Source organism: Protopterus annectens, chromosome 6.part0 (genome assembly GCF_019279795.1).
Source record: "Protopterus annectens isolate FY-2018-M chromosome 6.part0, PAN1.0, whole genome shotgun sequence".
Lineage (NCBI taxonomy): Eukaryota > Metazoa > Chordata > Ceratodontiformes > Protopteridae > Protopterus > Protopterus annectens.
In genome coordinates this window covers 377,167,420-377,182,241 of record NC_056737.1, presented here as the reverse complement: position 1 = coordinate 377,182,241, position 14,822 = coordinate 377,167,420, and the positions used below count along the sequence as shown (strand labels likewise).

The 14,822-nt window shown below is 44.2% G+C and overlaps 1 protein-coding gene across 2 annotated transcripts in view; it reads left to right on the top strand.

Moving 5' to 3' along the window:
• BAZ1A (bromodomain adjacent to zinc finger domain 1A) overlaps positions 1-14,822 on the top strand; it is a 3,222,221-nt gene that overhangs the window by 177,733 nt on the left and 3,029,666 nt on the right. For both annotated transcript variants that reach the window (XM_044074116.1, XM_044074115.1), the window contains exon 3: positions 8,690-8,839. In XM_044074116.1, the coding sequence (XP_043930051.1) occupies positions 8,690-8,839 (150 nt within the window). The remainder of the gene's footprint in view (positions 1-8,689; positions 8,840-14,822) is intronic.

Below are 14,822 nucleotides of genomic sequence, written 5' to 3'. Positions count from 1 at the left end.
CCCGTTGGGGAAACTTTTTCTTGCTCCTTACCGATGTCAGTAAAAGTTAATAATTGCATTACTTGGAGAAAACAGCTTTCCTTTTCGCAATCACTTCTGCAAGAAGGATATCTGAATTACAGGCCCTTATGGCAGTGGAACCTTTCATCATCTTTCATGCGGGCAGTGTCTCCCTCAGATCCAGTCCCTACTTCATGCCCAAGGTGGTATCCAGTGTGGCTCTTAATCAGTTCATTCATTTGCCTACCTTCTTTCCTAACCCACAGAACAAAGGGGAACGAATACTGCACTCTTTAGATGTGCACAGACCGCTTCGATTCTACTTGGACAGGACTAAACCTCAAAGGAAATCTGAACAACTGCTGGTGGTATTTGCTGAAGGGATAGAGGGAAAAGCCATGTCAAAACAAACCATTTCAAAATGGATAGGCCACTGCATTCATTTCTGCTATAAGCACCATGGAAAACCTCTTCCACAGGGCATCAGACCCCATTCAACCAGGGCTGCATCTTCCTCTACAGCCTTTCTCAGAGGTGTCCCTACTAGGGACATTCTAGAAGCTGCTACCTGGAGTTCTGTACATACTTTCACCAAGCATTATCATTTGCCAATTTTCTCCAAATCCAGAGCTGGTTTTGCCACTGCAGTCTTGCAGGGCCTTATAGATGGTCCTAATTCTTTTTAAATTTCTCCTCCCATCCTTAGCTTTGGGAATTTACCCAAATGTAATGACTGCAACTGTGAAACACTAAGAACATAGTACAGTTGTGTACACTTACTATAAATGTAAATGTTCGAGTATATTCACTGTTGCAGTCCTGGTTGTCCTCGCTCCAGCCCCCTTTCTTCTTTTGCCTATACCTCTAATCTCACTTACTATGCTCTAAAAGCATTTTGGTGTATTTGCATTTTTGTTGGAGGTAGATCCTTGTATTTATAGATTTGATTGCTTCCCATTAGGGGGGCAACTGACATCTGGGGCAAGAAAAACTGATGTAATGGTGTCGGCTGCATGTTTTATACCCCTGACGACCTGACATCATGGAATAAGGGCCAGCAACTGACGCAGGACCCAAGACTTTGTTAATCAGGCCGGCTGAGGGCCAGTGCAAGCAGATAATCCAAATGTAATGACTGCAACAGTGAAACACGAAGAACATCTCTCTTTGTGGAAAATCAAATAAGGAGGCTTAATTGAGAGTGCTTCCAACTCTACCAGTCTAGCTAATGTGATAACTACTAGAAACAAAGTCTTCCAAGACAGAAACTTCAATTGACATGAATGTGCGGGTTCAAAAGGCAGGGAAATTAGTTTGGACAGAATGAAGTTTAGATCCCAAGGAGATACAGGTTGAAGATACATAAAGACCACTGCAAGCAGATAACCCAAATGTAATGACTGCAACAGTAAATACACTTGAACATCTACATTTATGATACGTGTATACAACTGTACTTTTCCTTTCATACAAATCCGTCCTTTATCCCTAAAGTTTGCTCTCAGACTAATTTGAACCACACTGTCAAATTAACTGTATTTTTCCCTAATCATTCCAACACTGCAGAGTACATATTTCATCATCTTGATGTTCCCAGGCAGTTATGGTTCTACCTTCACAGGACTAAGGAACTCAGGAAAATCAGGTCAATTGTTTGTATCCTTTTCTGAGTCTAGAATAGGTCTGCCAGTCTCTAAAGTGACCCTATCTAATTGGATTTTGAGCTGTATTTCCTTCATTTACTCTTCCAATGGAAAGGCTCTACCATTCAAGATTAAGGCTCATTGTACAAGATCCCTGTCCACATCTGCCACCTTCCAAGCCAGAGTTCCAATCGATAGTATTTGTGCAGCAGCAGTTTGGGCTACCCCTCATACCTCTGTTACGCATTACAAACTGGATTTGATCTCCAGAGGTAGAGCCTCCTTTGGTTCCACGGTACTCAGCAGTATATTCCTGTGAGCCACCCAAGAGTAAGGTTCTAGGGACGCTGTCCCATATGCAAGAATGAAGGCGAGGTAGGACTGCAGAACATAAAAAAGTTGTGTACTCACTGTAACATTCCATGTTTGTAGTCCATCTCAACCTTCATTCTTAAGAACCCACCCACCCCCCGTCCTGGAAGGATCTGAAGACAAGATAGTGTTACCTTTGATAGGGTGGAGACCTTTCATTATTCTTTCTGGATAACCTTTTTTTCTTTCTGTAGTTTAGCAGCAAACAAGATCTTTGGATTGTACTTGTGCACTATGGGATACCTACCTAGCCACAAGCCAACTAAGAGACTTTGAGCTTTGTAATAGGCAGAGTCGGAGCTGAGGATCTGCTCCGAACCCATATGTAAGAATGAAGGGTGAGATGGACTACAAACATGGAACGTTATGGTGAGTACATAACTTTTTTCCTTCTCCTTATGGCTCATGCCTGCTTTGACTATCCGACTGATGTGGCTCCTACACATTTGTTTTGTTCTGGACTGTACTGGGTGAGAGAGATTGCATGGATAGGCTATGCCAAGATAACCATCGGGATTTTCACTTTGCAGTTGTAACAGACCCCTTTTTGCCTTTGCATAAATGATTTGGCAGTGGAAGTGCAGCAAGTGAAGGATGGAGCTGTCACTTTTGCAAAAACCATCCCTTTCATAAGCATGTTGTGCTAGGTTGTTCTCCAGCAAGGACTCAAGTTCATACCATTCAACTGTACCACCAGGAGAGGTGAGCAAACATTGCTTCTTCAATCCTTTACCAAACTGGCTGCCTCCTCTCATTGCCCAGGCCACTTTGGCTGTATCCCTTTATATGGTGACGTCAGAATCGGCTTTGTCTTGTAGTGCTGTATATGTACACACTGTAACCATTTGAAGGTGTCTGAACTCTGAATTGCTGCCAACTGCTGGTTGCTACACTTCTGTCTAAATTGCAGGCAACAACACAGTTCAAAGGTAGATGTTCATCGTGTTACCCTGCTGCAGTCATCACACTCGGGCTATCCTGTCGTCAGGCGGTCCCACAGTGGGACTGAATTCCAAAGTCTTGGTCCGGTGTCGGTTGCTGTCACTTCTTCCCTGACGTCAGTGCGCCAGGGGTATATATGATGCATTAGACGCCATTTTCTTCAGTCTTAGTCTTTCTTGCCGCGCGGTGCCCGAAGCAGTTCGCAAGTGCCGAAGTCGAATTTCAGTTCCGAAGTCTTCGGTCTGAGGCAAGAAAAGTTTCCCCAACGGGGTACTTAGCTTTATTGATGTCAGAAAAAGTTAACAATTGCATTTCTTGTGGGAAGCATATACCTCATAAGGATTTTCATTCTTATTGTATACCTTGCCTAGGCCCAGACCACGACGTCACTGGTTGTCGCTTTTGTGCTAGGTTTAATAAGCGAACTATAAAACGATGCTTCGATTTCGCACGACACTACTTCGGTAGAAAATTTAATTACATTATGCCGTCGGAGCAACCGACTACTGACGTTCACAAAAAACGCAAAGATAAGGACAGGCAGCCTAGACCCAAGCCAGACTCCGAGGCCTTGGCTGGGCCGGTCTCCGGTTCACCGGTTTTCAGTGAGGCGCCTACGCAGCCCCTGGCTACCGCAGAATTGGAACCAGACACCGCTTCGGATCCTATGGCAGAGAGTTCTTGGCCGACGCGGCCATTTTCTTTAGGCCCTACCGACGACATTGCAGAAAGAGAAGCCGGTGCTGCAGAAACACCTTCGGTTTCTGAAGGTGTCTTCAGACAGATGACACTCACCATAAAAACGTATCCTAAGCTTAAGACTCCTCTTAAACCAAAAAAGACTGCACTTCAGTCTCCAGTTCAAGGCCCCATGCCTAAGAAACAGATGCTCAAAATGGCTGAAGATTTGATCTCTTTAATCAGGGGTTCCCAACTCCCACCCGACAAAAGGCCTAGACAAGAGGAAGATTATGCCTCCTCTGATCAAGTGTCTATTTCCTCAGGCTCCTCTGCGGAACAAGATTACTCCTTTCCCCCTTACGAAGATTCTGATGTTGAGGATTCCATTCCCTCAGCTTCTCCCCCTGAAGACTACTCTTTTGGGGAAACTTTACATACTATGAGGGAACATTTTCACTGGGAAGGTCAGGACTACTCTGACTCAAAGAAAAGACTCGGAGTTTCTTTTACTCCCCCAGCACAGACCACTTGCTATCCCCCCCCAGTTTTAGACATTGTGGATGATGTTTACTTAGAATCTAGTTTAAATCCAGATTCTCTGCCTCCTGCTCCAGCCAAACCAGACAGATACTATAGAGTGCCTGACTCCTACAAATTGCTTTATAAAAGCCCTGTTGCTGGCCCAGACACTGTCTCCCAGGGTCCCAAAGGGGCTAAGGCTTCTATGGCAAAAAATCCTGTACCCTCTGAAAGGGACTCCAGAGCAGTAGACAGGTGGGGGAAGAAGGTTTACACCTCAGCCACTCTAGCTAATTGAGCACTAAATTGTCAAAATTCACATGCTAAAATACCAGCAATTTCTAATGTCTCAAATAAAACAAAAGATGAGCACACGCCCTCAACAGTCTGAATTGAAGGAAATGCAGGATCTGTTGCATACACCTGAACAGGTGGGCAAACATACTTTACAATGTGGATTTGATTCCTTAGACACTTCCTGTAGAGCAGCTGTTACTGGGTCTGTTATACGTAGGCATGCTTGGTTAAAGGAATAAATTCTGCCTGATCATGTTAAAGCAAAGTTACTAGATGCTCCCTTACAGCAGGATGTCCTATTTGGAGTTAAAACAGAAGAAGTCTTAAAGAAAATGGAGGATAAGGCAAAATCTATGCAGACTGTCAAAGATTTCTTACAGGTTCAGCCCCCTCGCTTCATTAGAAGTTGGCCAACAAAAAATTGGTCCTTTCTAGCTACTGACAGAACTCAGAGGGGTAAATACAGATGCCCAAGAGGCAGAGGACAACCACAAACCCACTACAAACCTCTACAATGGGGTACTGCAACACAGAAGGGAGGAGAAGACAGGCCCCAAACTACTAGAAGGCAAAAACAATGACTAAAACCTCATATGGCCAAGCAAAACTCTCTTGGCAGCTCCCTTGGGAGGAAAATTAGCACTTTTTTCAGACAACTGGCGCATAGTCACAAAGGTCAAATGGGTCCTGGACATTATTTCACAAGGATACAGATTCCTTTTCCACACCTTGCCAATGATGAGTAATGCCATACCTGCCACAAAATCAATGGGCAGAGGCACAAAAACAAATGACAGCTCTCATGGACATGAGAGCCATTCAACTGATACCTACATGGGAGCAAAGCCAAGGATTTTACTCAAGACTCTTTCTAGTCCCCAGAAAGGACAATGCTTGGAGACCAATTCTGGACCTTTCTAAACGCCTTCTTGCAAGTACCCAAATTTAAGATGCTAACACTACAACAGCTTCTTCCCATGTTGGGCAAGAAAGCATGGCTAGTAACATTGGACCTCAAGGAGGCATACCTGCATGTCCCTGTCAGACAAAATTGCAGAAGATACCGCTGTTTCATTGCGGGTTCAACCCATTACCAATTCTCTGCACTGCCCTATGGCTTATCCATTCTGCCCAGGGTTTTCACAAAATGCCTGGCACCAGTAATTGCATACTGCAGACAAAGAGGAATTCAAATATGCCCATACCTGGACGACTGCCTCATCCAAGCAGAAAGCAAGGACATCCTCTTACAATATCTGGCTTTTGTAAAACACCTTCTAAGTTGCCTAGGGTACACAGTAAACGAAAAGAAATCAAAACTAGTACCCTCACAAAATATGACATTCCTGGGTGCCAGCTTGAATACAACGGCCCAGATGGCTTATCTGACGCCAGACAAACAACTACAACTGACTCAATATTTCAAAACAATGGCAACAAAGACCCAACTCCCTGCAAGAAAAATTCTCCAGGTCTTGGGCTTCATGGCATCTTGCATACTACTAATACCATTTGCAAAGCTGCATATGAGGAAATTACAGTGGTACCTAAAAAGCATATGGTCTCAACACAGCCACAGCTTGGACACAATGATATCTCTCATTCCCTGCCTTCAACAAGAGTTTCTGTGGTGGTCACAGACATGTCATCTCAACAAGGGTCAGCCTTTCACCTTGCCCCCAGCCAGGCAAACTGACAACAGATTCATCGGACTATGCCTGGGGGGGCACACATGGCAGGACAGTGCGTTCAAAGCATATGGACTGCAGATCAAAGGAATCTGCACATCAATCAAAAAGAAATGCTAGCTGTACAGAATGCCCTGACAGCCTTCAAGGACCTCTTGCATCCAGGACAGCTTACAATAAGGACGGACAACACCACAGTAATGTGGTACATAAACAAGGGGGTACACACTCTTACCCTCTATGCAGGCAAGCAATGACCTTGTGGAACACATCATTGGCTTACCAAGTTCAGCTACAAGCTCAATTCCTGCCAGGAAAAAAGAACACATTGGCAGACTACCTCAGCAGAAACATCATGGATCCCCACGAGTGGAAACTGGATCCACACGTATTTGCAATGATAACTCAAAAATGGGGCCACCCAAAACTATCAGCTAACAAAATTTTGTACAAGGACGCTTCACCATCAAGCTTGGAAAGTGGACGCACTCTGTTGGAAAAACCTGACTGTATATGCCTTCCCTCCATTGCCCCTTCTCACAAAGGTGCCGCTGAAAGTCAGGAAGGAGAGACCCAGAATGATACTCATAGCCCCAGACTGGCCACGCCAGCACTGGTACCCACTACTAAGGAATATGGCCCAGGGCCCACCTTGGATTTTTACCACAAATTGCTTATTTACTCACACAGCAAGACAATCAGATTCTTACACAGCCAGCTCAAAACCTTAAATTTCGCTGCATGGCAAATCACCTAAGCAACCAGCCAGCTCCTCTTTCTCAAGCAGTTACGGATGTTATTCTGGAAGCTAGGAGGCCAAGCACCAGGAAGGCCTACTCAGACAAATGGAAAAGGTTTTGCGCCTGGAACCAAGCTAAAGGGCAAAATACCCTTCAGCCTCGCATACCTCAGATTCTACAGTATTTAACTGAGATGTTGCACAAAGGACTTTCTTTTTCTTCTATTAAAATCCACGCCTCAGCTATTTCAGCTCACTACAACACGGATCCTCCCTTATTTTCACATCCACTTCTAAGGCAGTTTCTCAGAGGGGCCAAAAACATTAGGCCCCCCCAGGAGAGCACCTACACCAACCTGGGACCTCAACTTTGTTCTGGAAAAACTTACGCTACCTCCTTTTGAACCAGGTTTCTCTGCTGACCTAAAGTTTATATCATGGAAGACTGCCCTGCTGCTAGCAATAACTTCAGCCAGAAGAGTCTCAGAGCTTCAGGCACTAATGGCAGTAGAGCCTTTGCTCATTTTCCATCAAGACAGAGTTTCTCTACAAACTAATTCCTCCTTTATGCCTAAGGTGGTATCCATTGTGGCTCTAAATCAAACCATCCACTTACCCACCTTCTTTCCAAATCCACAGAACAAAGGAGAAAGACTCCTGCACTCCTTGGACATTCACAGGCAACTACGTTACTACTTGGATAAAACTAAGGTTTTCAGAAAATCTGACCAGCTCTTTGAATCGTATGCTGCAGCTTCACAAGGGAAGGCCATATCAAAACAGACCATTTCCAAATGGATAGGACATTGCATTCGTTTTTGCTACATCCATCATGGAAAACCAGTTCCTGCTACCATACGGCCCCACTCTACCAGGGCAGCAGCGACATCTACAGCCTGCTTCAGGGGGGTGCCAGCCAAGGATATTTTGGAAGCTGCAACTTGGAGTTCAGTAAACACCTTCACCAAACACTACCACTTACCACTTTACTCTAAGACTAGGGCTGGCTTCGCCACTGCAGTTCTGCAGGGCCTTCTAGCCTCCTCTAACCCTGTTTGACTCCACCTCCCATCCTTAGCTTTGGGATTCTACCCAAGTGTGATGACTGCAGCAGGGTAACACGATGAACATAGTACAGTTTTGTACCTACCATAAATGTAGATGTTAGAGTGCATACCCTGCTGCAGTCCAGGTTACCCCCTCCCTCCATCCCCTCTGACCTAACTAACAAAAACTTTACAATACACTGATACTATCTTTGTGATGTATTTGCTTATAGCTGGAGGGATGTTTTGTTTGTGCTAAACTTTTTAGATTGGTACTATTTACTGACCACCTTTTTGGGGGCACCTGACATCTGGGGCAAGAGAAATTGAAGAAAATGGCGTCGGATGCATCATATATACCCCTGGTGTACTGACGTCAGCGAAGAAGCGACAGTAACCGACGCCGGACCAAGATTTTGGAATTCAGGCCGACTGTGGGACCGCCTGACAACAGGATAACCCGAGTGTGGTTACTGCAGCAGGGTATACACTTGAACATCTACATTTATGGTAGGTACAAAACTGTACTTTTCTGAAGTTGACCTGTACTGTTGAAGTGTGTTCAGGAATATGCATGACGATTCTCAAAATGTTAAGTTTTTATGGTGAAAACCAGGCATTTACTTCACTAGGGCATGATCAGTTAATGTACTGGACAATTCTGGTAGATATCCACTTTGGTATTGTTTATAAATATGAATTATGAAGATTTTTGTGCCAAGTGAGTTTCTGCAAATATAATTCATCTTTCTTGATTTCCAGATTACAGTGTAAGGTTTTGGAAGCCATTGCACCACCCCAGCACAATGGCATGGCCAATGGCCATGCTGGCACCAAGCTTGATGGAGATATAATTGTCATCAGTGACAGTGATGATGAGGAACCATCAGGGAATGTTTCAGTAGCTGAAAGGTAAAATTAATGAATATGGTTGGTTGCGGTTGTAATTTATCTTAAGTAGTACTTGAATACATGCTTGATATGACCGGTCAATATTGGCACGTGTGCTTGTGAAATGACCAAGTTAAAATTGTTCTGTCCTGGCAGTTGCAGCATTTTTTTCCCACGGTACTCGACAGTAAGTGTTTCATGTTCACCATATTATTTTACTGTTGAAGTAGTATTAGCTGTATTAAGGTTATACCCTGCCAAGGATGTAACAGCTGGCCAGCTTCCAAAGGTTGAGGTCTCCTTCCACATGTCCAAACTGTCAGGCAGCTCGATCTGAGCTGACTAAAAGACAAGTTTGGTCACAATGCCATTCAGAGCTTTGTCTCCAAAGAGTGTACTTAACTGAACCTTTTGAGGATCGATGGTCTGCTTGTGCTTTCCTTCGTTGTGTAGAGAAGTTCCCTTCAGGCAAGAAAACTTCCATTTTCTTTTGTTTGTTTTATTACTTCCCTTTTCAGTAAAGTTATTTTAAAGCTAGCAGTGTTAGACTCTGAGACTAACTTACTTTTAAATGGAACTTTTTATTTTTTAACTTTTGTGGGGCTGTCATAGTATTTCAAAGTGCTTTTTACTGTGTTTTTTTATTGCTATCCAAACAAAGCAACTTTTATAGACTGGTAGTGTTGGTTCCACTGTCGGCCCTTCTTCCAGTCACAAAAAGAAAAAAAATAAGCAAACACACACAGGCTAACAGTTTGCCTCATCCACAGGTGGTTGACTGCTATGGCCATTTGTTGTACCTCAGACCACTTCTCTTTTGCCCTGAAGCCCTCTGGTGTAGTACTTACAGCCATTTCAGACAGGGAGTTAGCCACATCCTCTGCAGCTGTTGGGGTCCCTTTAGTAGGTAAGGGAAAGCCACTCTTGTCTGTCCTGGGAGAAGGAACAGGAAAAATTTCTCTGTCAGAATGGTGTGCCCATCCTTTGGGAACTGCTGCTACCTTTAGTAACGCTGCTTGTCCCCATTTTACCTGTCCAAAAAAGAAACGGTAAACCCAGTGTGTCCATGCCTCCCCAGTTTTCTTTGTATGCGAGTAGTTTATGGGGTCTAGCTTGGGGTTTAATTCAGGCTGTTGATTCCTTCTGTAAAGTAGTAGTTGGTAAAAGAAGTGATTATTCTTTTTCTGAAGGGGTACATGGTTGTTAATCTGAACAAGATGATGTAGGGACACACTTTTTTTTTTCTCAGATGTCTGAGTTAGTGTCAGATGAGAGCTTAGTTTGTGAATCTCAGTGTGTGTGTGTGTGTGTGTGTGTGTGTGTGTGTGTGTGTGTGTGTGTGGGGGGGTCTCATTCTCTGAGATTATTACTAGAATGTGGATAACACTGACGTTTCTCACCCTCTCAAATACGAATTTTTACAGAAGGATTTTCCAGGACCTGCACTCATTATTCATTCTTTCTACTTTAGGTGATGTGTGTGTTACTGCTTGTAGATGTTAGTGTTTCACTGTTGCAGTCATCACATTTGGGGTTATTTCTGCCAGGGTAGCCCTCAGCCGGCCCGAATATCAGAGGCTTAGTATTTCTGCGTTGGTTGCTGTCGCTTCAAGACTGACGTCAGGTCATCAGTAGTTTAAAGTAAGGCAGCCAACGCCATTACATCAGTCTTTCTTGCCATGGAGCCTGAAGCAGAAGCAGTTTGCACGAGTGCCAGTTGGCTGCTACCAGAGTTTCATCTTCAGAACTGAAGCTGAAGTCTTGTAAAGCTAAGTACCCCATTAGGGATCCTTTTTCCATGTATTAACCGTTGTCAGAAAAAGTGAAAAATTGTCTCACCTGTGGAAAGCAAATACCACACCGAGACATTCATTCTTACTGCATCACTTGCTTAGGCCCAGACCATGACGATGTTCTTAGTGTTTCACTGATGCAGTCATCACACTTGGGTTATCCTGCCAGGGTAGTCCTCAGGCAGCCCGAATACCAGAGACTTAGTATTTCTGTGTCGTTTGCTGTCGCTTCAGGACTGATGTCAGGTCGTCAGTGGTATAAAAACAGGCAGTAGACGCCATCACATCAGTCTTTCTTGCCGAGTAACCCAAAGCAGAAGCAGTTTGCACGAGTGCCGGTCGGCCGTTACCTGAGTTTTCGTTTCCGAAATTGAAGTCTTCCAAAGCGAACAATTGTATCGCCTGTGGAAAGCAAATACTACACTGAGATTTCCATTCTTACTGCATCACCTGTTTAGGCCCAGACCACGACGTACCTCACTGCCGGTTTTGTACTTTGTTCAATGCCCAAACTATTCATCTTCAGGCCCTTGTTTGTAGCTCAACGCCTTCATTCTTGATCTCTGTATTCCGAAATGGCTTCCGACGACTCTGAGGATTCTGATTATGAAGACAGGCATGCCCTTATCTTCCTATGGGGATTGAGATGCAGAGGAATCCATTCCTTCTGCCTCCCCTCCAGAGAATTTTTCTTTTGGTCAAACCCTGCATACTTTTGAGAGCGCATTTCCATTGGGAATGCCAGGATTATCCTCAGTCCAAAAACAAACTGGGAATTTTTAAATTCACCACAGCACAGACCATTAGCTAACCCTCCTGTTCTGGATGTTGTGGATGATGTCTTTATGGAATCCAGTCTAACTCCTGATATTTTTTCCCCCTGCTCCCAAGAAACCTGACAGGTACTTCAGAGTCCCTGACTCTCACAAATTTCTTTTCAAAAATCCTACTGTTGACCCAGAGGTAATCTCCCAAGGACCTAAAGGAATAAAAGCAACTACAGCTAAGAATCCCACCCACTCGGACAGGGATTCCTGAGCTTTAGACAGATGGGGTAAAAAAGTATACACCTTTGCAACTCTTGCCATTAGAGCATTAAATTGTCAATTCCACATGCTGAAATACCAGCAAAATACTATGCAACTTATTCAGCAAAAATGATCTACCTTCCCTGACTGTGCAGAGAATAAAGAATTACAAGAGCTTATGCATTCTGGAAGCCAAGTCAGCAAGCATACCCTGTAATGTCGGCTTGACGCCATAGAAGCATCTTAGAAGGCATGCCTCGCTTAAGGAGCAGACCTTGCCAGACCATGTCAAATCAAAATTATTTAACTCACCTCTGAACAAGGACGATCTGTTTGGCACCAAAGCAGAAGAGGTTTTAAAAAAGATGGAAGGAAAAGCTAAGTCTGTGCAGACAGTCAAAGAATTTTTGCAAGTGCAGCCTCCAAGATTCAGTAGGCATTGCCCCTCAAAACATTGGTCCTTTACAGCCTCCTCAAGGCCACCTCAAACTTAGACCTAGGGGAAAGGGACCCCCCCAGACTACAGTATCAGGGTATGCAGAGATCTAAGCAATGGAGTACCTCCACTTCTAAAACGGGGAGTGCTAAGCCACCCCCTTATGGAAAGAATTCAGAATGACTTCTCAATTCTTCCCCTCACCTCTGCCCAATTGCTCGTGGCCCCTAGAGGAGGAAAATTTGCCCACCATGCAAAAAACTGGACCTCCATCAGAAACTATTGATGGGTCCTCAACATAGTATTCCAGGGGTACACTTTTTATTTCCACACGCTGCCAGCCCCAAAAGGGTTCCCAGACCTTCTTCCAAACTAGTGGGCAGAGGCACAAAGCCAAGTTCAGTCCCTGCTCTCCATAAGGGCAATGCAGCCGGTTCCTGCAGAACAGATAGGCCAAGGTTTTTATTCCAGACTTTTCCTGGTACCCAGAAAAGAGGGCACCTGGTGCCCATTCTTAGATCCATCAATTCTAAACACCTTCCTGGTGGTACCAAAATTTAAAATGCTCACCCTACAGCAGCTTCTCCCTAGGCTGTCCAAAGATGCCTGGTTAGCCACCCTGGACCTAAAGGAGGCCTGTCTGCACATCCCAGTCAGGGACTCCTGCAGGAAATATCCACATTTCAGGACAGGATCTATGCATTATCAGTTTTCTGCCCTTCCCTTTGGCTTATCCACTGCTGCCAGAGTTTACACAAAATGCCTGGCTCCAGTCGTTGCCTATTGCAGACAGAGAAATATTCAAATATACCTCTACTTGGACGATTGCCTGATATAGCCAGACAGTCAGGAAAAGCTGTTGCAGCACCTGACATTTGTAAAGGACCTTCTAACCTCCCTGGAATACAGTATCAATGAAAAGAAATCTAAACTAGTTCCCAGTCAGATTGTATTCCTGGGAGCAAGCTTGGACACAAAATCTCAGATGGCATTCCTTACTCCAGAAAAACCAGCCTGACTGGGTACGTCTCTCAAATGGCCACCAGAACCCAGTTATCCGCAAGGAAAATCCTGCAAGCTCTAGGGTTCATGGCCTCTTGCATTCTACTAATTCCATATGCCAGACTGCATATGAGGAAATTTCAGTGATACTTAAGTCTTTGGTGCCAACATTGTCAGGACCTGGAAACTATCATACCTATGATACCTTGTCTAAGGAAAGAGTTCCTTTGGTGGACAGCAGCATGCAACCACAAGGGGCTTCCCTTTATACAATCCTATGCCGCAAAGACCCCCAACCACAAATGCATCAGACTATGCCTGGGGGTGCACATCTGGATGGCAGGTGCATTCAGGGCCACTGGAGCCCAAATCATATTAATCTGCACATGAACCAAAAAAAGATGCTAGCTGTTAAGCACGCTCTGACAGCTTTCAGATCCCTACTCTCTCCGGAACCTCTACTAATCAAAACTGTCAATACCACAGTGATGTGGTACATCAACAAGCAGGGGGGGGGCTACTCTTATCCACTCTGCAGGCTAGCCATGACTCTTTGGAACATGGCCTCAGCCATGCATGTTCACCTGCAAGCTCAATTCCTGCCAGGCAACCAAAACTCTCTGGCAGACATCTTAAGCAGAAATCTCCTAGACCCACACAATTGGCAGTTAAACCACAACCCCTTCAGCCTTGTGACCCAGAAATGGAGTACCCCGAAGGTGGACCTATTTGCCTCCCCTACAACCACCAGCTCAGCAAATTCTGCACCAGGGAACCTCACAGCAAGGCCTGGAAAGTGTATGCTGTATACTTTCAGTGGGCAAACCTCTCAGTCTATGCATTTCCCCCATTTACCTTTCTTACAAGAGTGTTACTCAAGGTAAGGGAGGAAATAGCAAGAGCAATCCTGATTGTCCTAGACTGGCCACTCCAATACTGGTACCCATTATTTTTTATTTTTATTTTATTTATTTTACATTTGTTAACCGGGCTAGTCTGGCTGGATACATGTCCATTTTCAGCAGAGGCCCGAGGAGAAAAGCTCCACTATCAGACTAATACACTATAATATATGAAGTCATTAATAATACTATCTATACAAATAAAACTAAAAACTAATATAGTATAATACGGCAAAATACAAATGCAAATGCATTTTTCATGTACAAATCTGACTAGATGACAATCAAAATTCAGTCGGGCTGAGGAGAAAAGCTTCAGTATCAAAAACAATTTAAAGTTAAAACAATATCCATAGTAGCTAGTCATGACAACAAATAGGTCTTGGCTGAAAGCATAAAAGAGGTTAATATATAGTGTTAAACAGGCAGGTTAGTAGTGTAAAAGATATTAAAAGGTTAGAGATAGGTAAAAGGCAGAAATGATGTAAAGAGAAAGGAAATAATAAAGTACAGTTACTGTTAGGTATAGGAATTCTGGACTTAGTGAGGCTAAGGAACAGGCAGTAGGTAAAGGAGAGGGGGAAAAACAGGCAGTAGGTAAAGGAGAGGGGGGAAAAACAAAGATAGTGAGAAATATAAAAGGTAGCAGGATTATAGGAGGTCAGCTAAAAGACGCAAGAGACAGAAAAAACAGAGTGGTCAGAGGGGGAGTCAATACAGAACTAAGAACAGAAGAGTGAAGGTATAAAAAAAGGGAGTCTGTCACCGTTGCCTCTATGGCACCTCCCCCCAGATCCCAACTCTTCAGACTCAGCAGGTGGGACAGTTTGGGGATCAGAGCAG